The sequence below is a fragment of the Hyperolius riggenbachi genome, chromosome 4, assembly GCF_040937935.1.
Source record: "Hyperolius riggenbachi isolate aHypRig1 chromosome 4, aHypRig1.pri, whole genome shotgun sequence".
Classification (NCBI taxonomy): Eukaryota; Metazoa; Chordata; class Amphibia; order Anura; family Hyperoliidae; genus Hyperolius; species Hyperolius riggenbachi.
Genome location: NC_090649.1, coordinates 43,475,847 through 43,500,205, shown reverse-complemented (window position 1 = coordinate 43,500,205; position 24,359 = coordinate 43,475,847). Strand labels below are relative to the sequence as shown.

The 24,359-nt window shown below is 43.1% G+C and overlaps 1 protein-coding gene across 1 annotated transcript in view; it reads left to right on the top strand.

Moving 5' to 3' along the window:
- LOC137504632 (uncharacterized) overlaps nt 1-24,359 on the top strand; it is a 237,658-nt gene that overhangs the window by 100,070 nt on the left and 113,229 nt on the right. Inside the window, exons 2-5 of the mRNA XM_068233212.1 lie at nt 19,320-19,522; nt 20,395-20,557; nt 21,737-21,886; nt 23,677-23,837. Coding sequence (XP_068089313.1) covers nt 19,340-19,522; nt 20,395-20,557; nt 21,737-21,886; nt 23,677-23,837 — 657 coding nt within the window. The 5' untranslated portion in view covers nt 19,320-19,339. The remainder of the gene's footprint in view (nt 1-19,319; nt 19,523-20,394; nt 20,558-21,736; nt 21,887-23,676; nt 23,838-24,359) is intronic.

Genomic DNA, 24,359 nt, shown 5'->3' with positions numbered 1-24,359 from the left:
TTTACCAATCCAGCCACGGGCCCATCCATCTGGCCCATCAAGACTCACTCTCATTTCATCAGTCCATAAAACCTTAGAAAAATCAGTCTTGAGATATTTCTTGGCCCAGTCTTGACATTTCAGCTTGTGTGTCTTGTTCAGTGGTGGTCGTCTTTCAGCCCTTCTTACCTTGGCCATGTCTCTGAGTATTGCACACCTTGTGCTTTTGGACACTCCAGTGATGTTGCAGCTCTGAAATATCGCCAAACTGGTGGCAAGTGGCATCTTGACAGCTGCACACTTGACTTTTCTCAGTTCTTGGGCAGTTATTTTGCGCCTTGGTTTTTCCACACTCTTCTTGTGAGCCTGTTGACTATTTTGAATGAAACGCTTGATTGTTCGTTGATCGCGCTTCAGAAGCTTTGCAATTTTAAGAGTGCTGCATCCCTTTGCAAGATATCTCACTATTTTTGACTTTTCTGAGCCTGTCAAGTCCTTCTTTTGACCCATTTTGTCAAAGGAAAGGAAGTTGCCTAATTATGCACACCTGATATAGGGTGTTGATGTCATTAGACCACACCCCTTCTCATTACAGAGATGCACATCACCTAATATGCTTAATTAGTAGTAGGCTTTCGAGCCTATACAGCTTGGAGTAAGACAACATGCATAAAGAGGATGATGTGGTCAAAATACTCATTTGCCTAATAATTCTGCACTCCCTGTAGGCAGGTATAGGTAGCAAGGTATACGTGCCCCTCCTCCTTTCCGGAAGAGCTTTGCAGGAGTCTGGGATCACAGTGAAGGAGGTGAGAGCAGTGGGCACACTTGACACAACCATGGTGAGGAGGGCATGACTCCTCCCTCCCTCTCCATGGGACCCCCTTCTGTGCTTCCTTCCCCCTCCCCATTGCAGAGCTTTGGCTGCGGGCCCAGGTTACAGCACACTTGCCTCTTCCAAGCTCCATGTGATAGGTTTGCTTATCAGTACAGTGAGCAATGCTGCAGACAGAGAAGACCGATGGCATGTGGAGCTCTATTGCATGGAGCCTGGAATAGGTGAGTGTTCATTGCAGAGCTTCAGTGCATCTGGTAGCTGTTACAGTGAAGGGGAGAAACAAAGAGGGCCCTGAGGAGAGGAAGGAGTCTGCACCCACCTCCTTCACTGTGCCTCGGGTAGACACCTACCTCACCTGACCCTAGTAATGGCGCAGTACCATGTAATCTAGCCCACAATGGACTTAATTCACTACAGATTTTTTTAGCTTCAAAGGTACTTAAAACAAAATCTGAATGTCGATAAAGTGTGGCTATTCACTTTTTTTTTTTTTTTTTTTCATTTGAACATTCCTAGCCCACATCTAGCCCTCTTTCATGTGTTCTTGTTTTATTCCTCCCATCCATGTCCTCCCCCCTCCCCCCCCCCCCTTCCCTTATTAGAGCGACCCCACTGTGGTTCTGTCATGATTGTACTTCTCAGGTTGTAGTCTGTCACTGTTCTCCTCAATTGTAGTGCCCTTATATAGAGTCTCTGTATCTGTGCTCTTTCATTATAGCCTCTCTATTAAGGTGCTTTCTACATTAAAGGGCCCCAGTAAAAGTTTTGCATTATCTTCTCTACCTGCAGCAGAAGGGCAGGAACAAGTGCAGGTGAGTTTATGCTGATGGTAATCTGTAACTACTGTTGACAGGGAAAGAGGTAAAGTAAGTTTTCTTCTCGGAGGTGAAGTGTGTTCACTAGGGATTGACTCAAATTGCTGTTTATTTAGCAAGCATTCCAGTTGTGCTGAAATATCTTGTTAAAATGTAACTAAACTTATGTATTTAAAACATTATGCATTTTTACAGTGCTGCTATTTTTGAAGCACCGCTTTATACAGTCGAGCACATCAAGCAATTCATACCACTGTTCATCAACCTGGCTCTCGGCATAATTCCTGTCAAAGGGGATGATACACTAGCCATCAGTAATATTGGTGGCAGGCAAGACGTGGCAATATTCTGTTACTACTGCCAGCAATGTACCACACAATTAACATGACCCACAGTACATAATTCATGAGATTACAGTAGCACACATTATGCTACTCACCGAGGTAACCATGTTACTCATGTACTGTGGGTCAGATGCATGGTACACTGCTAGTTGTCGTAATGGTAATATTACTGCAGGTTAGTGCATCAACCACATAGTTCCTACCACAGTCATCCCTACAAGAGATGGTCAAAGACACACTAACAGTCCCTAGTCGATGCAAATATTATGCTAGTTTAATGCAAACGTATGCAGCTGAGAACTGGACTTCAAATGATCTTGCATTTCATTGGTCCATCCCAGGAGGCATATTTTTGAATAAAAGTATTCTACAATTTGCATCAGTAGTCTCTCGTTGACATCTTCAGTCCCTGCCATCAGGGCCGGAGCTACCATAGGAAAAAGTATGCAATTGCCCCAGAGCCTGTTGCTCCCCAGGGACTCTGCAGAGTCTGTTAAGTTGGGAGGTGATTGGGGGAGGGCCAGCAGCCAGTTCAGAGGCCCAGGAGGGAGATTTGGCTGCAACAAAGGGCCTCTAATGACTCTTTTTGGTCAGGGGTGTCTGTTGGGGGGGGCCCCAGGCTAATCTTGCCCTAGGGCCCAATTGTTACTTGAACCGGCCCTGCCTGCCATAGTCAAAGGCTGGTTTCACACCAGAAACCAGTGTCTCGCCCGACACATCGCACCGTCAAATAGGCTATTGCACGGTGTTATCTGTCTGGCCATTGGCCAAGCAGGAAGTGACACGCGCTTGCAGTCACTTCCTGCTTCAGGTATGTGGAAGTGTACAGCGTAATGTTAAAATAAGCTTCTGCGCACAGCAATGTCGTGTCAGTTAATTTTTACAAATGCATGCGTCACCGTAGACTAACATGACTTCTGGGCCGTCACAGATCGCTGCAACTCGATGCAGCGCCACAGCATTAACTTAGTTCTTGACCTGCATCGGATGCAGCAAAAAATGTTACTTGCATCGTGCCATAACTTCCCAGTATGAAAGTCTCCATAGACTCTTTGCACAGCGGTGGGGTGCAGTAAAAATACCACACCGCCTCAGTGTGAAAGGGCCCTAAGTTTTTTTTTTTTTTTTTTTTTTTAAGGAGGAATTCATTAACTCCTCACCATGGTTTCCAGAAAAGACTATGGCGGAAACACACCCCAAGCAGACCACTATTAGGGCTTGTTCACAGTGGGATGTTGCATTGTAATGTGACGTTAAAGTCGCAATGCAGCATTACAATGCAACGCAAAAAAAGTTGTAACTCGCATCATTAACGCTGCACTACCGCATACAGTATGTACAGTAAAGCATATAGTCAATGAAAAGTGTGCTTTCCTGTACCTGGTAACGTGTGCATTTAGAGGTAATGCACTACAGCAGTTTTACCATAACGCTACACGTTACAGTGCAACGCTAACGTCGCACTGTGAACGCCCCAAAGGATTATCATCACAGTACGGTAAGCTGCGTTATAAGACTTTATAATGCAGCTCCGCAACGTCCCATTGTGAACAGAGCCTGAAGCATAAAAGCGGACACTGCATGATCCACTCTGGTTGGCCGTTGGTGATCCAGCTTCATGTGATCTGACCCTAACAACCCCCAATTACTACAACCTAGCCCAAAGCCTTTTTCATCCGAAGTCTTCAGAGCATTCTGTGCTGTGGTCACTCAGTCTTTGCTACAGAGGCTCCTCCCAGCTGAGCTGCTCTGGACTAATGGGCGGTTGCTGAGTTGGGGTGCACCATAACACAGGTGGGGGTAGCCACAGAGCTCCAGACATCTCAGTGAGACTTTCCGTTTGTGACAGGCAGGCAGGCTTTAACATGAATGGCCATTTCCTGGTGAACGGATGAGTTATTCACCTGTTCAATTGTCAAAGTTGTATTCGGGAATGGGGATGAATAATGAGATGCAAATATTTGAGTTTATGCAAATGTAAACTTGTATGCAAATATATGCAGCTTGAAATTGAACCAATCAGTTTAAACCTGGGTGGGACTTGATTGGCCCATTTTCAAGTTGCATAAATTTGCATCCCATTGATCATCCCTATTCAGGAACTAAAAGGATGCCATTACTTACATTAAATTGTAACTACGGTAACTTTTCCACTCCTAATTCACAATTCAGCCCTAATTGTCAAAACCTAAATCTCCAACCCTTATGGTACTAACCCTACATCTCCTAAACATAAATCTAACCACAAAGCTAATTAAACTGGCCCTGATTTCAAAACCTGTAATCCTCCTTAGGCCCCATTCACACTAGAGCGTTTTGCCGCGATTTCGGCAAAACGCTCAAATGCTAGCACGTTTTAAAGCGCTAGGGTAATAAGTTTATGGGCCTGTTCTCATTTGGGCGATTTGCGCAAATCGCCTAAAACGGCAAACGTGTAACCTGCACCATTTTCAGACGATTTCCAGGCGATAGCGTTTCAGTGCTATAGTAGCGCTAAACGCGATCGTGGAAAAATCACCACACCATTTGTGAAATCGTGGAAAAATCACTCCCGCAAAACAACGGCAAAAATTGCTGACGTTTTTAAAACGTAAGTGTGAACAAAGCCTTAAACCTAAATTTCCTAATCCCCTGTGGTATGAAATTTTTTTGGTTTTTTTTTCCATGGACAATCCAAAACTCTAGAAACTTAAACTTAGTAAAAAGCTTGGCTTGTTAAGGGGGGCTGACAGATTTGTCCACCTCCTTTAGCTTGCCAATGCCTAAAATCAGTGCCCAAAGTAGAGGTCAGAACAATATGGGAGATTGCACAACTGATTGGAAAGCAAACCCTCCTCCCTCCCCACAACACATACTGTAACTGTATTCAAAACACTTATAAATAACATTACAAATGCTGGCTTTTATTTATACTTGGTAATGTTTTTTTCTAGCTAGTTCTATTTTATTTATTTTATCCTTACTACTTTGCAGGTGCCTCATCTTCAGTTGGTTTTATTTTTTTATTTTAGGGCCCATATGCAGTTTACTTTTTTCTCCTGAGTTTTCTCCTAGGTGATATTTTCACAGCTTGTCATAAAATGCATTTTAAGCCCCCAGCAAGAAATAAAATACTCTAAATAAATATGGTACCCCCCCCCCCCACACACACACACACACACACACACTTGAAGAGAAACTCCGACCAAGAATAATTTAACTTTATCCCAATCAGTAGCTGATACAAATCTATTGCATTTCACAAACAGACCATCAGGGGGCGCTGTGTGACTGATTTTGTGCTGAAACCCCTCCACAAGAAGCTCTGAGTACCGCGGTACTCTGGGCAAACTGCCACAATGTAACAATGATCACAGACAGGAAATGGCTGTTTACAGCTGTCTGTAACAGCCAGAACAGCTACATAACCTGCCCACAGTAAGGCGTCTTGCACACTGCAAGTGATTCCGATTCAGATTCCGCTTTTTAATCAGTTTTTACATCCGATTCAGATTCCGATTTGCAGTTTGCTCCCTGCACACTGCAAATCGGAATCTGAATCGGATGTAAAAACTGATTAAAAAGCGGAATCGGAATCACTTGCAGTGTGCAAGAGGCCTAAGGCCTGGAACCCACTGCAAAACGCTATCGCTAATCGCAAGCACTAGCGTTTTGTATGAGCAATTTGTAAGTGATTTCATGAGCGTTTTAGGAAGTGATTTTACAAAGTGTATCAATTTGCCAGCAGTTGTGTAGCGATTAGCGTTTTAAAGTCTGATTGGTCCGTTCAATTAATCTTAATTTTGTTAGTGTGCAGTAACTTTAAAACACTAGCAAAATCGCTCCCTGCAGGTTTTGATGAGCGATTACGCCAGCGATGATATACTTAACATTGAAGCGCTAACGCTCCCAAAATGCTGATGTCCAGCGCTTGCGATTTCAGGATGCACAATCGCTCCAGTGGAAGTTGCCCCATCCATTAACATTAGCTAAGTGTTTTGGCAAAACACTAGCGTTTTGAATCGCTCCAGAAATGCTCACAAAACTGCTCTTGTGGGTTCCAGCCCTCACAATGTCACCATGTAATACATGTCAGAATGTGAATCTGGGAGAGGAAAGATTTTACAATGAGCAAACACTGACTAAATCATTTATACATAATTATTGTAAAAATGAAGCACTTTTTTTATTACATTTTCACTGGAGTTCCTCTTTAACTGTTAACTGTTAGTTTAAAGAAGTCCTGAAGCAAATGCATTTACGGTGTATATAGATTCTTAAGTAGAACACCTCTGGATAGTTCAGAGATTTTGCTTACTTCGTACTAGACCCCACCATTACAGTGATGAGTCAATTTCTGATCGAATAAGTTTCTTCAGTGTCTGAGCACTGTTGTCAAGCATGTACATACTGGGCATGTGCGAGTAAGGACCATGCATGCCCATTACAATGAAGGTACTTGTGCATGTCTTTTCTCCTCCATGTTCTACAGGGCATGCTAAGACTTTACTCATGCATGCCCAGTATAGACACACTTGTTTATTGCAGTGCTCACAAACATAAGAAACCAAGGTGCCCTGTGCTGGAACAGTGGGCTGCAAGAAGTCCTGGAAAGCCTCTGGGCTATCCAGAGGCCTTCCACTAGTGAGGTAAGTGTCTTATTTCTGTTTGCTTCAGGTTAGCTTAAGGACCAATTCACAAGGCCCCCGAACAGGTCGATAAATGATGGTCGTGACAATCGTCACTCAAGCACTGTCCATTCAAGGTAATGGGTCGGCACTTTTTAAGTATCGGTACCGACTCTTATGCTGGGAATACACGTTTCGTTTTTGCCTTCGTTTTAGCCTTCGTTTCGATTGTGCCTTTTGTCCTTTTCGGTCCCGAAATAATCGAACGTACGGTTAATATCACCACCCACGGTTTCGTTTTTTTTTCGATTCTGATGGTTTCATTTTTCCAATGATCGAAGGCTGCAAAGAAACGAAACGAAAATCCCTTTTTACAGGGACGGACTAACATAAACGAATATATAATCGATCTGAACAGCCATCAAGCCTACCAATGGCTCGATTAGATGGATAAAGAGAGATAATATCAAACATGTTCGATCACTAGTCGTTCGTTTTTGGGGTCTATTAATCGAAACTATAATGAGATTATGACTATTTTCACATACGTTTTCAACACTCAATTCGTTTACTGAACGAATCGAAGGCTAAAACGAAGGCAAAAACGAAACGTGTATTCCCAGCATTACTGTCATTTATGCAAATGCTGGAGGGGGGGGGGGGGGGGGAAGGGGGCGCGTCGCTGACACCAGGCCTTGGGCGGTGACAAGTAGAAATCTGGCCCTGCCAGCTTTTGGGTACTTTTTCAACTGTAAAATGCTGAAAATTTAGTTGAAAGATAACATGAAAATTATCTTCCAGGAAAAAACTCAGCAAAAAGTTAATTGCCTATGGGCCAATGCCTTTTAATCCATCAGCAAGCAAGAAAATACTCAAAATTGTGAGTACCTTTTTTTTTTTTTTTTAGTATTCAGTGAAAAGGTTCTGAAATTATTTTAAAGAGATTTAAAATTCTCTCCTAGGAGACGACTCAGAGAAAAAAATAATTGCATATGGGCCTAGGGATATTAAGGTTAGAGATGTAATGGATAGTAAAATTAGGGCTAGGGGAGTTTGTGGTAGGAGACCCTCCCAAGTTCTCCCAACAACTCTGCAAGACCTTGTTCTCCTAGCTCTTATACTATTATTTACTTATAAAGCGCCAACATATTCTGTGGCGCTGTACAATGTAAGAAAACAAACAAGGGATACATAATGATACAGACAATGATGTACATCAAATATGAACACTCATACAAAATACAGCACTGCTGATTACAATTCAAATGTAACTTGACTAAAATGTATAAATGTCTAACAGAGTGCAAGCAATTAAATTAATAACATTCCATGACGCAAAAGGGCGAGAGCCCTGCCCTTGCAAGCTTACAATCTAAAGGAATGGGATGGAAACAAGAGGTGGGAAAGTATACAGTATATGTACAGGCAGTGTGTAATTGGGTTATTTAGTGGGTGCATGGCCTAAGCTAGAGAATATGCTTGTCGGAAAAGGTGGGTTTTGAGGGAGCGTTTAAAGATTTCAAAGGTGGGAGAGTGGCGGATGTGCTGTGGAAGGGCATTCCAGAGGAGGGGTGAGGCATGTGAGAAGTCTTGTACACGTGAATGTGAGGAGGTAATTGTAGAAGAGGATAAAAGAAGCTTGTGTGCAGATCTGAGATTGCGGTTGGGTTGGTATCTGGAGACTAGTGAGGAGATGTACAGGGGAGAGAGATTGTGGAGAGCTTTGTAGGTTAGGGTTAAGAGTTTGAACTGAATCCTCTCGTTAATTGGTAGCCAGTGAAGAGCTTGACAGAGAGGAGCAGCAGAGGAAGAGCGAGAGGAGAGATAAATGAGTCGAGCAGCAGAGTTCAGTACAGCATTGAGCGGTGCTAGTCAGTTAGTTGGAAGTCCACCAAGCAATATATTGCAATAGTTATAATAATTATATAATAAGAGAATGTACTAACATTTTGGGTGTGTCATGGGAGAGAAAAGGTCGGATACATGCTATGTTTTTGAGTTGGAGATGACAGGAGCTGGTTAGGGAGTTAATGTGAGGAATAAATGAGCAGAATCAAATATTACCCCTAAGCACCATGCTTTGGGAACTAAAGTTATAGACATGTTAACATTTATTGTAATATCAGGCAAAGAGGTGGACAGGGATGGTGGAAAGACTATTAGTTCAGTTTTATTCATATTAAGTTTTAAGAAGCGAGAAGACATGAAAGAGGAAATAGCGGCCAGGCAGTCAGGAACCCGTGTGAGGAGGGAGTTAAGGTCTGGGGCCGAGAGGGGCAGTTGTGTATCATCTGCATATAGGTGGTATCGAAAACCAAATTAGTTGATTAAGTTACCAAGACCGTGCATGTAGATGGAGAAGAGGAGGGGGCCGAGGACAGAGCCTTGAGGTACCCCTACAGAGGATGTGAAGAGGAGGCCTGATCTGAATAAACAGTGAAAGACCTTCCAGAGAGGTAGGAAGATATCCAGGAGAGAGCAAGGTCCTTTATTCCTATAGATGAAAGGATCTGTAAGAGTAGTGTGGTCGACAGTGTCGAATGCTGATGACAGATCTAGAAGGATGAGTATGGAATAGCCTTTGGATTTAGCTGTGAGGAGATCATTAGCTACTTTGGTGAGGGCTGTTGCTGTGGAGTGGTTTGGCCGGAAGCCAGACTGGAACTGATCAAGCAAGGAATTTGCACTATCCCCCTATGCTCCTAAGCAGTACTGCTCATCCAGATTCCGGATATCCGGGTAACCCAGATATCCGACCATTTTTCAGCTATCCAATTCAGATTCCGGATTTCTGTAGAAATCCGGATAGCTATCTGCAGATAGTTGGCTGGCAATGCGGATTTCCACAGAAATCCGACTGACTTGCTGTAAGTAGATGACGTCCAGGACATCATTGAGCCAATCAGAGGGCTCCCAGAAGAAGCCCTAGCAACCAATCAGAGGGGAACCCTGGCCAGCCCCACCTGACATCATTGAGCCAATCAGAGGGCTCCCAGCCTAAGCCCTAAGCCCTGGCACCCAATCACAGAAAGGAACCCTGGCCAGGCCCCCCTGTATAATGAGGGCTGCCATGATGAGAAATCTTGTCCTTGCTTGTGAATGCTCACTGAGACATGCTCCAGTGCTGCTGGCCTAGCAAGTGCTGTATACAGTGATAAACCTAAAGCTGTTCAGTGATTAACCCCTTCACTATCACTACACTATTGTTATATTAGCTTAATTTCATTGCGTGACAGTCAGAATGTGTGCTATGTCTGTGTGTGTGCTGTGCACAGACCAGGCCAGCTGCTGCCTGCTGGCCAGCTATTAGCCTTAGCTAGATACAGTATAGGTTAAGTTAGGGATTAGGGAATAGGATTACTGTTATTGTGTAGTTAGTACTGTAGTACTGCAGTCAGTGCTGGTAGTTGTTAGAGTACTAGTACTACTGTTAGCTTACTACAGAACTGCTGTGCTGTTGAGCAGTGACAGTGTCTTCTCCTCTGCTGTCTGACTGGCACATGAAACATGGCACCTGCCAAGTGCCACGTCCGGCATGCTCCTGGCAGACGTTACACCTGCTACTGCTGCATTGCTCTCCTCCTCCTGCTGCCTTTGCTGCTCCCACCGCCAGGGTGCCACAGGCCACTGCTGCTGTGCTGATACCACCTATATTGAACCCAAAACACAATTGCGGCATAATTTTTGGAGGTGTCTGGGCTGAAAACTGTCATGTCCAAGTTGTGCGGTTGGACTTGGGACACAATGTGGTGTTATGATCATTCTGCAGCATGTACTGCTGGCTGCAGTTTTACTGAAGACAAGCAGTTTTTGATTTCTTTGCGTGCATTTGCTCGCATAGTTTTGCTTGCGCTCATACTGAGCATTGATTCCATCTGCAGTCGCTCTGAAGTTAATGACAGTTTTTAATATGCTTTTGTGAAAACAAACATTGTCTGTTGCAATGGAGCTGCAATCCCTTTCTTGCAGGCTGCATAGCTTTGTCTGCCTTTTCCTGCTGTCAGCCTGTGATTGATTACCATTCACCTGTGTGGGAATCTGCATGTCTGCTCCCATTGGATGACCTCAGTATAAAGGACTGCTTCCTGCAGTGCTCCATGGGCTATCATAGTCTCAGATTCAGTCTGTTACTCTGTCTGAGGCCCCCCGTTCCTAGTCCGTGTGGACTGCTCTGACTCCTGCGAAGGGGTCAGCGAGTCCTCCTAGTTCTTCTCTTGTTATCAGAAGTTGTTACTTGCTTATCTTGCGTCATATATCGGTTCATCGCCAATATATATGCATACTTGCACGTTTGTTATTTTCCTTGTATTCGTGTTACGTTAATACATCAGTGTCGCTGATATATACGTACACGAACTGTTTATATCCTGTGTTCAGTTAGTTTCCAGCACGTTTTGGTAGGTTGCGTGTATCGTGATCACCCGTGCTTAGCTAGTTCAGTCCTGTTCCTAGTCCTGCTCCAGTTCTTAGTTCGTGTTCCTTGCTTATGTCATACATCGGTTTATCGCCGATATATACATATGTCAGTCAGTAGTTTGTAGTTTCATTGATGGCTGTAATCGTAATACGCTAGGAAATCATACTTATTGTATATTTGTGTATTACGTCTGCCTTCTTTGACTCTATTTCCAGACTATTCTGTCCTGTCCTTGTGAGGCACGCCACCGCTGCAATTGCATTGGCTGCCTCATTCCAGTCTGTCTTGTTATGGACGCTTGCTGTCACTTAAGCAGGAACTAGTTTAGCAAGCGTTCATTCTGTTACCTGTCCTGACCTTCTGAGTTGTGGTTTATGCGCTCAACGCTACCTTGCTCTGAGCCAATATAGTGAAAGGGTTGTTTGTGGCTGTTCAGATCTACGCCTGCTCTGTGCGCCACATCTCCTGTTGGAGCCAGTCCTCTCCTCCACTAAACTGGGGATATCCTGGTTCCTTGTGCTAGCGTGTGTACCTCCTTCACATCAGCATTTACACTATATGCTGACTGTGGAGAATATACCACCGAGCCTAACATGTGGGCTGCACGACCGCTGTCTGGAACCTAGTCCTGATAATTGACAGCCATTTTGGGGGGGGGGGATTTTAAGTCCCCACATCAATTAGTGTGTCCCTTTAAAAATGATGCTATATGCCTCATTTACCCTAAAAACGTTTTAAAGCAATTTAAAGGCCACTTCCGGATTTTTCTATCCAGATATCCGAATTTGCCCGGATACTGGGGTCGGATATCCGATTCAGATTGGACAATTTTGAACTCTGATATCCGACCTGGATCGGATATCTGGGTATCCGGATCTAATCCGAATTTTGAAAAGGGGTATCCGAGCAGCACTGCTCCTAAGTGTGAACCCTGCTCCTCAATAGAAATTGAATAATCTCTTCATGGTAATGTATTTTATTAATTCGTTGCTAAGATCTGTGATTGTGTTGAAAATGCTTTGTACCAGGCCAAAATGACAAAGGTTCAGCTTGCAGTGTATATAAACCATAAAATGTTCCCACCAAGGCAAACGGGCAAATTTCTGTGATCACCTTAGGAAAATTTCTCAAAATGGTGACATCAAGTCATGGCAAAGCTTAGTTAGGGGAACTTAACTAAGTTGACTGCAGTTATAATTTGACTGCAGTTATTTACTGCAAAAATAAACATTCTGCTGCTAAAAAAAAAAAAAAAAACCTTTCCAAGTCGAGGTCCTGCTGGCACAAAAATATATTTAAAAAGCTATACATGATGTAGTGGTTAGCGCTCACGTTGCAGCGCTGAGTTCCAGGTTTGAATCCCAGCCAGGATACTTACCTTAATGGAGTTTGTATGTTCTCACTATCCTGAATAATCACACATACCATCTGTTTTAAGAAGGTAAACTTTAGTTTTGCATAGCATTTTAGTAAGAGGGCTTTTTGGTAGCACCTTACATACTGCAAGAAGTTCTAGTTTACCATGAGCTTGCAGGGTAGTCTGTAATTCTGTATGTTCTCTGCGTGTCTGCCTGGGTTTCCTCTGGGCACTCAGGTTTCCTCCCACATCCCAAAAACATACAGATAAGTTAACTGGCTTCCCCCTAAATTTGCCCTAGACTATATGATGACACACACTACAGGATACACACATAGACATGTGACTTTGGTAGGGATTAGATTGGGAGACCCTCTGAGGGACAATTAAGTGACAAGACAATGTGCTCTGTACAGCTCTGTGGAAGGTGTTGGCGCTATCTAAATATAAAACTTTTTTTTTTTATTTATTTTTTTTATTGTTAAACACAAAGTATTCTAAAACCAATCCACATCCCCTTTAAAATGTCAGCAGTTACACAAGTACAATGCTGGGATAAACTCAGTTGCCCTCAGACTGTAATAACAGCCAAAGCAGTGTTGAAACAGTTGATATCCGACACTGGTACAGGTTTGGCAAGAACAGGAGTTAATTATTCGTCCAGTTATATATAGCCAGGTAACTCACTGTCACATCACAGAGAGAAGACTGTACTGCAGACACTTAATGTAAGTAGCTTCTTAACTGTACTGTATTCCACGAAAGCAGACAGGACACACACTGCAGGCTGAAGAGTACTTGTAGTGTGATTAGGAAGTGTAAGGAGATGGACTTGGGTAATTTAATGCTGCTGCACGAAATCCAGCTTGGCTTTCTTTATATTGGTATTTGTCAAATGTGTTACTATTTTATAAATCCAGGTGACTAATATTGTTGCATTAATTTAATTTTTCAATCAAAAACCTAAACTTTTTTTGCTAACTTTACCATTTTGTTTTTATTGGCTGTGTGTGTGTGTGGTGTGTGTAGTGTGTATGTGTCTGTGTGTCTGTGTGTCTGTGTGTCTGTGTGTCTGTGTGTGTGTGTGTGTGTGTGTGTGTGTGTGTGTGTGTGTCTCTGTGTGTCTCTGTGTGTGTGTGTCTGTGTGTGTGTGTGTGTCTCTGTGTGTCTCTGTGTGTGTGTGTGTGTCTGTGTCTGTGTAGTGTGTGTGTGTGTGTGTGTGTGTCTCTGTGTGTGTGTCTGTGTCTGTGTAGTGTGTGTGTGTGTCTCTGTGTGTGTGTCTGTGTCTGTGTGTGTGTAGTGTGTGTGTCTGTGTAGTGTGTGTGTGTGTGTGTCTGGAGGGGGGGTTTATGAACCACCATAGAAAACAAATAGGTATTGCACACCTTAAATTGAAAAATGCAGCCCAAATGTTTAACCATTTCCATACCAGCAGTCTCTGCCCCCTTAACCAGAGACTGCTGGTACGGTAAGATGCCGCCTCCCCACAAATTGCTGCAATAATCCTCTGGTCACACCGCTCTGTCCCTGCTGTAGGTCCCTCTCTGCTGTCCCTATGACCGCAGAGTGCTGTGCGCTTGCCAGGAGCTGCTTTCATTGGCTCCTGACCCTGTCAATCTATGTGAGCCAATGGGATTGACTTACAGTGATGACAGGGTCAGGAGCCAATGAAAACTGCTCCTGACCTGCTCACAGAGCTCTGCCGTCATAGAGAAACGACAGGGTGAGTGTATTTTGGCGGGAGCGGCGTGACTGTGTGGCGGGATAATTGAAATCTGCGTCCTGTTAGATCCGCCCTGCCACATGCAGGACGTAGATTTCAACTGTGTTGCACAAATGGTGAATCTGGGTGCAGTGTCATAACAAACGCTTATTTACAAGAGGACACACACCAAGCTAGTCAATGCACATAATTTCCTTTTTGTAGGAAAAGGTACATAGAAAAATTACAGTTACAAAGTGCTGGTCTGAGCTAACAGTACCAGTCAATGTGTCAAAAATGTACTAATGGTAGTTCAATAGCATAGTTAATAATCAGTGCATGAGGAGTTTTTACCCAGATGTCGGCGTTTCAGAAAAGCTCCTTTTATCAATGGGTATATAACAATGGGTACCATGGCAATGCCTCTTATGCACATGGTAGGGTAGGGGAGGGGGGCTCTGGAAGAGAGGGGTGGCTAAGACCCCCCCCCACACACACTCTCCCCAAGAGCCCTTGTCCAATCCATGGACAAAAGGCTCTTCCTCCACCTCCAGTGCCTCAGGACGAGGTGGGGCAAAGTCACCGGGGAGGGGGGGGGCTCATGGTGGCATATGGGAGCCCCCTTTAAGAAGGGGAACTCCAGATGCCAGCCCCCCAGGAGAAATGAGTATAGTGTTACATGGTGCCCTTTACCCATTTCCACAAAGGGTTAAAGAAATAAAAAAAGTAACCACAAGAAAAGTCTTTTAACGACCGCATCACGCCGAAAGGTGTGACTGCGGCGGCAGCCCCAGGACTGCCTAAGGCCTCTTGCACACTGCATGCATTTCCGATTGATTCTGCTTTTTAATCGGTTTTTATATCCAATTCAGATATTTAATCTTTACTGCATGCTGCGTTTTTTGATCCGTTTTTTTTTCTGTTGAATGTATTCAGGGAAAATCGGAATTGAAAATCGGAAACTGAATCGGAATCGGAAAACTGATTTGCAGTGTGCAGGGAGCCTAACACCGATTGGCGTCAAATCCGGGGGCTGGGTTTTGCAGGAGAACACGCCGATGCGCGCATCTCCACCTTCAGTCTCCCAGTGGCGATCGCCGTCTATTTAGTACAGGGCTGCGATACATGGCAGCGTTGTATTGTACTGGGGACAGCCAGGAGACAAGAGCAATCTGCTGTCATAGGCTGAAGCCTATGACAGCCGATCGCTGTCATAGGCAGGCGGAGGCAGGGACCAGAGGAAAAATATAAAACCAATATTTAATGAAGTGTTGCTGGGGAAAAAGGGGGGGAAGGAGGGGGAGGGATCGCTTGTGTGCTGAGTTGTATGGCCCTGCAGGGAGCCCTACAAGCAGAAGTGACCTAGTTTTGCATAAAATGGCCTATTAACTAGGGGGGTTTAAGCCCAGGGTCCTGAACTGGTTAATCTTAACCATTCTGTGGCCGCCTAATGCCGATTGGCAGCCAGAGCGACTGTCCCAGGACTGCCTAACGCCAAATGGTGTCATCTAGCGATGCATGAAGTTAGACTGGGGATCACACGAGCATGGGCACCCATTACTAGGCACAGCGTGGCTCTATAATCAGCCTGCCTGCCCACCATTGTGGCTGGCAGGCTTTTATTTATTTAGAAGGGAAAATTAGTGTGTATAGCGCAGTGCTGGGCCGAAATTACGCATGCGCGTAATTACGCATCGTAATTTACCGGTTTTTTTACGCGTAAGCGTTACGCGTAACTTACGGTCTTACGCGTAAGTATGTACGCGTAAGCCGTAAAGCGGTATTGTAATTACGCCGCCTACCGTAATTGCTAGGCATGCGTAATTTTACGAACACTTACGCGTAATTTTACGCGTAATTACTAACGTAAAATCTCCCATTTTCTAAGAGTAGCCAATCAGTCAACATCCTAAGCAACCAATAGTATCTTCTCCCGCCCTTCAGTATAAGCGTACGTTTTGACGCATACGAATGATATGTACGCAATAACTGTCACATTGATGGCTATTGCGTACATATCGTACGCATGCGTCAAAAAATACGCATTAATGGGTATTACGGCACTACGCGTAACATCGTAGTGTAAGCGCCTCCATTACGGTATCCTTACGCGTAATTGCGTAAGTTTACGCGTAATTACGGTGATGTACCGTAGATAATTTCCTGCGCCGTAACCGTAATTGCGTAATGCGTAATAGCGTAAAATTACGCGTAATGATCCGTAAGCGTAGATTTTTCCATTACGAGCAGCACTGGTATAGCGCTGATCTCCTGCAGCGCTGTACAAGGGACATCCTTGTCAGTTAACTGTCCCATGAACAGCTCACAATCTAATCCCTGCCTTAGACATGTCTATGGTAGTAAAGTGTATTGTTTGTAATGTAATCTAGGGCCAATTTTAGGGGTAGGAAAGAAAGTAAAATTTTTGGGGGTCTTTTTTATTAATAAAAAGAGAAAAAAATACAGCAGCAATCAGACCACCAAAAGAAAAGTGCATTTGTGAGAAGAAAAGGGAGTAAAATTCAACTGGGTGCAAAGTTGTATGGCCAAGCAATAAACTGTTAAAGTTGCAAAGTGCTGAATTGTAAAAAAATGGCCTGGTCACCAGGGGGGAGAAACCTATGGTCATAAAGTCGTTAACCATTGCCTTTTTAAAAAATGTTCCCACGCAAATAGCCTCTTTTTTGTGAGCTTGGTTGAAGGTCTCTGCACACCCACCTCTCCCCTTAGCAGCTCAGTCTATTCTAAGTATGGCATAAAACAGGCATGGGCAAACGTGGCCCTCCAGCTGTTAAGGAACTACAAGTCCCACAATGCATTTGCCTTTGAGTCATGACTGTGACTGTAAGACTCCTGCAATGCATTGTGGGACTTTTAGTTGGAGGGCCAAATTTGCCAGTGTCTGGGCTAGAACCAAAGTCTCTTTAAATTTGGCTCTAGCTATACTTAGAATAGCTAGAGCTGTGCAGGGAGCGGTGGTGTGTGGCAGCAGGTGCACGGTTATCTTCAATTTATGCACACATTAGAGGATATTTGTGGGACCATTTCCGAGGATATTGGCATGTGAAATTTAGGTAAATATTCATGGTTAATTAAGGCTATTAAAGGACTTTTCTCATGGTTATGTTTTTATTTCTTTAACCCTTTGTGGAAATAGGTAAGGGGTACTATGTACAGCTATACTTTTCTCCTGGCGAGGGGGCTGGCCCCCTTGTCCATGGATTGGACAAGGGCTCTGGAAGAGGTTGGCCACCCCTCTCCTCCAGAGCCCCCTCATACCATGGACCATGCGGGCTGGTATAGCTCAGGGTGGGAAGCCTCACGCAGCTGGGATTCCACATTCTGGCTATCCCAGCCTGCATGGGGGACAAGGGGTTAAAGAGGCTCAGGAGTGGGGACCCCACTTAAAAAAAAACTTATTAAATGGAATTTTCTTGGTTACTATTCCAGCTTGTAATCCAGCATTACCGGCCAAATGCGAATGCATTTGAAATTGCCATCTGTAATCGTGGCAAATCACTAAAGATTTCAAGGTTGTAATTGCAGAAATCGGCCCATAATTATGATAGAGCCATAATTACAAGGTAGTAATGAACATCCCTGCAGTTGGGATTGTTTGAGCTTGATGAGGAAGATCTTCTGCAAGGGATATACACTAATTTTACTACTTTCACTATAATATCACTCATGAAAAGCACCGCTCCAACAGGTTTTTTTTTTTTTTATTTTTTATTTATTTATTTTTTTTCCCATTTAAAGTTCCTTTTCCACTAGCTATGTTCTGCTTAAAGGGACTCCGAGCAGTGCAGAAACTATGGAACGATGCACATCATTTTAAAGCTCTCTTTCTCCTCTTTCCAATGATATATAAACCGCCGCCCTACGCCTTTTAGTTTTCGCTATTTTCGCGATTGAAATTGCCGCGGCCGCGATTTCGATCGCGAAAATAGAGAAAACTGAAAGGCGTAGGGCGACGATTTAGGTGTCGTCAGAAAGAGGAGAAAGAGAGCTTTAAAATGATATCCATCTTTCCATAGTTATATTGTATTACACAGGGCGACTTTTTGTCAGTCAGCAGCTGCATTCAGCAGAATGGAGCTGCTGACACTGGGGAAAGTGTCGTCCTGTGTAATACAATATAACTATGGCTTGATGGATATCATTTTAAAGCTCTCTTTCTCCTCTTTCTGACGACACCTAAATCGTTGCCCTACGCCTTTTAGTTTTCTCTATTTTCGCGATCGAAATCGCGGCCGCGGCAATTTCAATCGCGAAAATAGCGAAAACTAAAAGACGTAGGGTGGTGGTTTATATATCATTGGAAAGAGGAGAAAGAGAGCTTTAAAATGATATGCATCTTTCCATAGTTTCTGCACTTCTCGGAGTCCCTTTAAAGAAAACCTATACTGAAAATTAAAAGTCAAAATAAATATACACAAGTCATACTTGCCTCCCGTGCAGTCTACTCCTCAATCTATTTTTCCTCTCCTGCGTCCTGTTTGTCCACTGTGATCAATAGAATTCTCTGTCCTCCATTTTGAAAATGGCTATTACCCCATAACAGCTTCCTGGTCAGCACACTGTTAAACTGTAACATCGCCCACTTGAGCCATAGGGAAACATGGACACATCAGTTATCCTCTCAGCTGTAACTGACAGCAACTGATATATAACTGGCAGCAACTGATATATTTCAGTTCTGACAAAATGTTGTCAGAACTGGAAGGGATCACTGTATGAAGAAAATGGTGAGCTTCTGAGAGGAACTGATGGCAAGGTAACTGTGTAATGTTCATTTGAAGTTACCTCATGTGTTTATTTTAAATAATTTTACTCAGTACAGGTTCTCTTTAAAGTGGATCACCGGCATTTGTTGATTTGCTAGTGTACTGTGATTTACACGTTAATCGCGATGCTCGTTTTGACTTTCCGCGAATCCCAAACATCGGACTGCACGGTTACTGGTGTGATCACATTACATTTATGTTCACAATCGCCAAGTGGAAAAAGAAGCTTTTGCAATTTGTGTTCTGTAAGTAGAAAAGTTGCCTAAGTCACTTAAAGAGGAGCGGTCAGCCATACCATCTCAGAGAAAAAAAACAAAACACTACAATACAGAAGTAGATAAATACTTGCTTAGGAGAGTAAAACATTATATCTGAGTTATGACACTGCTACTTACAGACCAACATGTACAAATATATAATCACCGCCAAGAGGTAGGTTTGATCATTGATTTGTAACTGATTCACTTTCCCAGCTCTAGACACTACTGAAGACATGTTTCCCATCGACCCTGTGACCGTTCTTGTGTCCATCGTTGTCATACTTTTCTTGGCCAATGCATACAACAAACAGAAGCAACAGAAAGGCAAGAACCTCCCTCCTGGACCCAGACCTCTACCCATCATTGGGAGTATTCACCTTATGGACATGAGTAAACCCCATAAATCATTTATCGAGGTAATGTTTACTGCATAAAGAGTTTTTACATTCCATTTAAAAATAATAATTAATACCATGCACATAATGCCAACCCTGGAAACTGAGCTAATTTTTTGAGTACTCCTGCCATGAGACTCTCCAGATGCTCCGGCCTTGCTGCAGGAGCAATGTGCTGTACAGCAAGGCAGATATTGTTTAGTTTCATGTTTCACACCTAGAATAATCAGGGTTTAATTTCATATTAACAATTTAATACCCATGTGCTGAGACCTAGGATGGCTGCTGCCCAAGGGGACAATCAGACTTAGAAGGGGGATTGCAGAAAAATATTACAGGGGCTGTAGATGGAACAGGAAGGATAAAAACAGGGAGTACATAGAATAGGGGAGCTGATGTCTAAGGGAGCCATGCTTAAAAGAGGGGGCTGCTGTACACTGAAGAAGAGGTTGCACATAGAATGAGTGGGACTGCTGCACATAGAACAGTTGGCCTAGGGGTGGGGAAGGCATGAAAGTGGAATCTCTTCAGTTTAAGCAAAGTACCTTCTAGTTTAGGTCTAATGCTTGGTACACACGGTGCGTTCCCGAACTCGATTCCCGTCGATTTGTTTCCGACATGTCCGATTCGCGGGTCGATGGATCGTTAAGTCGATTTGCCATACTTTACATGGCATTCGACCTAAAAATCATCAATGCTCTGAAATAATCGAATCATCGGGAATCGAGTGGTGCATTCGATGCGGGAACGTACCGTGTGTACCCAGCATAAGACACCCTCCAGAAAAATGGTGTTCATCCAGAGGCAAAGCTTGTTTGTATTTGTCTACACCTTTTTTTTTTTTTTTTTTTTTACCATAATTTCAATTTTCTCATCCTACATTATTTTTACAGCTGTCTAAAAAGTACGGCCCCATATATACCATCCAACTGGGAACATCCAAAATGGTTGTCCTTTGTGGATATGACATCATAAAAGAAGCACTCATCAACATGGCTGATGAATTTGCTGACAGACCAATAATACCTATATTTTATAAGGGCCAAAAAGATCATGGTAAGTATTTTATGCAGACAATCCAAAAATGTCAGTTGTTAATCTATTACGATTATTGCCCAAATGTGTTTCAGGAGTATCCAATGCCCCAAAACTTCAATAAAGAGGTCTGTAAGAATTGATTAGATTCTCACAATACAGAATAACATATGTGCTTTAGAAAACCACTATTTCAGCAAGAAGACTGTATATGCAGTTCTGCTTTAAGAGACATTCTAGGGAAGAAATCCTGTCTGAACATATTGCGTTTGGGGAAGGCCACGGAACAAGATAAAGATGCTCTATGTACAGACATCCTGGCAGGCAGGACATAAACTCACCTGGTTCTAAAACACATGAATTCTTAGAATCTGGGTACAAGGCGTCGGTAGATCCTATTTTGCTTTTAAGTTCTGCATGCATGCACAGTTAGGCTGATACATGTCACCTGCTCCTGTGCGACCAATAGCCAGCTTGGGAGGCGGTGTGTAATTGGCCCACACTCATCGTGGGATGTCAGAGTTAACCCTTGGGAGGCTGATGGCTCCAAGGGAGGTCACTGCTACTTCCTTTTCTCACTATTTAGCGTCTCTTCATTTATCCTGTAGTGTCTTAGTGTAACACAGCATAGCCTGTTCTGAAGGCAGAACCTAAGTCAGTCACTAGGACCATACGCAAGAGCAATTCAAAACCAAGATAATATTCCTATTCGTGCTTTGCTGAGATAAAACTATTGCTGATGTGTACACCACCACGCCTATATCTGCAAAATAACCTCCTTAAAAGCTTAAGATGTCTGAAGTCCACTTCTGAGAGATCTGACAGGCTGTGGAGTGTCGAGCTGCTAAGTGCAGCTATTTGGGCTTCTGGTACTGTACAGTGTGGTTACCCCTAGCAACCATACATTGTTTTAACAGTCCTAATTACCAGAAAGGGGACATGGCTACATTTCCACCTCTCCCAAATAGGCTTTTTTGTTTTGTTTTTTTGTTCTCTAATGTTCTTTAGACCTGTTTTTTGACCCTACTACAAATTTGAAAGGGTTGAACTCAAAGATGATCTACACTTTTGAATATATATATATATATATATATATATATATATATATATATATATATATTTTTTTTTTTTTTTTTTTTTTTTTGCTTTATACAAAAATAAAAATAACACATTTGTCTGCTCTAAATTGCATCTATCCAGGTGTTGTCTTCTCCAATGGTGAGAGCTGGAAGGCCATGAGAAGATTCACTCTCTCCGCCCTACGAGATTATGGAATGGGGAAAAAAGCCATAGAGGACAAGATTATTGAAGAAGCTGAGTGCTTAGTGCAGACGTTTAGATCCTATGGAGGTAAGGTTCCATGCTTTCCTCATGTTAGGTCAACAAAAGAAATCTAACATATCTGGTCGATTTTGTACCCAACATTTTTGTTTTCAGAACCATAACATAAGACACTCTTCTCGCCCAAAAGTGGGGCAAGAAGTCAGTGCATCTTATAGCTCGAATAACACTATTTTCGCCACATCATGCTCACAAGTCATGTAGAGCTGGAGGAAAGAGGCTCCCAACATGGCAGTAATCATAGTGTGCATGTGACTTTTTTTTCAGGTGCAAACATCTTACCAGCTTTCATGTCCTCCTCACATAGCTTGGCTGCAGTCAAGTTGGGACAGTAACACCGCTATCACTGATGATTTAAATGTTTATCCAGCATGCAAATGTAATGCAAATTGTTTGCAGGTTACAATTTGGACAATTAAATGCATTCCCTGATGATTTTAATTGGCTCAGTCCCAACCTGCATACAATTTTGCATTCAATTTGCATGGTTAGAATGGCTCTCACCTTTTTGTCTTGGAATTTGATATGAATTAATGTTAGTTTTGTCTCCGTAATTAACAATTCTGTATCACGTACCAACTCTGTATTTTTTATATTGGTGTACAACGCCACAGAATAATATGCTGGTACTCTATAAATCCATGATAACGCTAAATAGCATGTCATTTACCATCTCTACACACTTGAGGCTTGATTCACTAAACCGTGATAAGACAAATTTCACAAGTTATCAAATTTAACACGCCTAGCGAGTGCTATGAACCCGCAGGGGCTCAGGGCAGAACGAGTGCCATTGCCAATTAGCAGACATAAGTTTGTTGTGCTCGCTATGCTACTCTGATAAGGGGCTTGATTCACTAAACTGTGATAACTGATATCACGGTCGCACTAGTGTTTTGTGCAAAAATTTGCGTTTGCGCACGAAAATCTGAATTACCGCGCAAAACATTGCGCACATTTTAACACGCGCAAAACACTAGCGTGACCGTGATATCAGTTATCACGGTTTAGTGAATAAAGGGGCTTGATTCACTAAACCGTGATAACTCTTACCATGGCCGTTTTCGTGTTTGTGTACGATTGCAAATTTTCAGATGCAATTGCAAAATTTCGCACACAAAGACGGTGGTTTCACGTGAAAATGTGCGATTGCTCACAAAAAAAATCGCGATTGCATGAAACCGGCCGCGTGATACGAGTTGTCACGGTTTAGTGAACCAAGCCCAAGGTGTGTTCTCTTTGAGAGTGTGGTAACTTTGATAACGTGTGATATTTGTCATATCACGGTTTAGTGAATGAAACCCTTAAAGTGAACATTAAGTGAAAGAAATGCCAATTTACTTACCTGGATCTTCTTCCAGCCCCCAAAGCACTACTGGTCCCTTGTCATGATTTTGCAGTTAGCTTTTCCTCCGCCGTCCTGTTCTTAATCCATCCAACTGAAGAGTCGGCCAGCCACTGCATGTGTGACGCTGGCTGCATGCGTCTTCTATCATGCTTCTGTGGATAGAAGCATTCGGCGCATGCATGGTAGCAATTTTGGTTCACTACCAAGCTCAGGGGACACTGGAGGAGTGGAAGAGTGCAGGATGATGGCAAGGGACCAGAAAGGAAGCCCCAGATAAGTAAATTCGTTTTTTTTTTTGTTTTTTTTCCGCTCAGCTCATGTATCTTTTATTACAGTTCCCTTGATGTGACAAACACTCGCTCTCCAGTCCACTTCATATGCAATATTGTATGTAGCCACTTGGTTAATCTCTACAATAATTTTATTTTAATTTTTTTTTCTTCATGTTAAGGAAAACCTTTTAATGATCACATCATCCTTAATGCCGCTGTAGCCAACATAATAGCCTCGATGCTGATGGACAAAAGGTTTGACTATGATGACCCCACCTTACTGAAGCTCATGGCCAGAGTCAATGAGAACATAACCCTCATGGGGAAGCCCATGGCCCGGGTAAGCATGTCTCATTTAAAGGGGCACCTTTGGTAAAAAAAACATGATATTCTGATAACCGTGCTAACATTTTTGTAATGGCAAAGATGCAATGTTTTTTTCTGTTAAAAAAAACCTCCTAGCTATGTAGATTCCCAACATGTGACAACTCCTATCACATTGGGAAGGCTGCTTACCAGTGGAACTTGCTCTAACTGCTCTTACTGTCCAAGCAGCAAAACTTTTATCAACACTCAGCCATTTCAACAAATTCTCCCTCCTACCTCCTAGAGGTCGTCTGCTTGACAGAGTGAAGGCAGAGCAAGCGCCATCAGCAAGCAGCCTTTGCAACATGAGAAGGTGTCACATGTAACTTTTTCTCCTTAGTTCTCTTGTAGGTGATATGCTCACATATGTGTAATTGCAGAGCGATGAATAAGGAATGGCCAAACGTGTTCACTGGTGAATAACGATCGCTCGCTGTTCTCATTTTACTGCAAATTGTTGTCAAATTTTACATTCATATTTCACATTGCCGTTAAA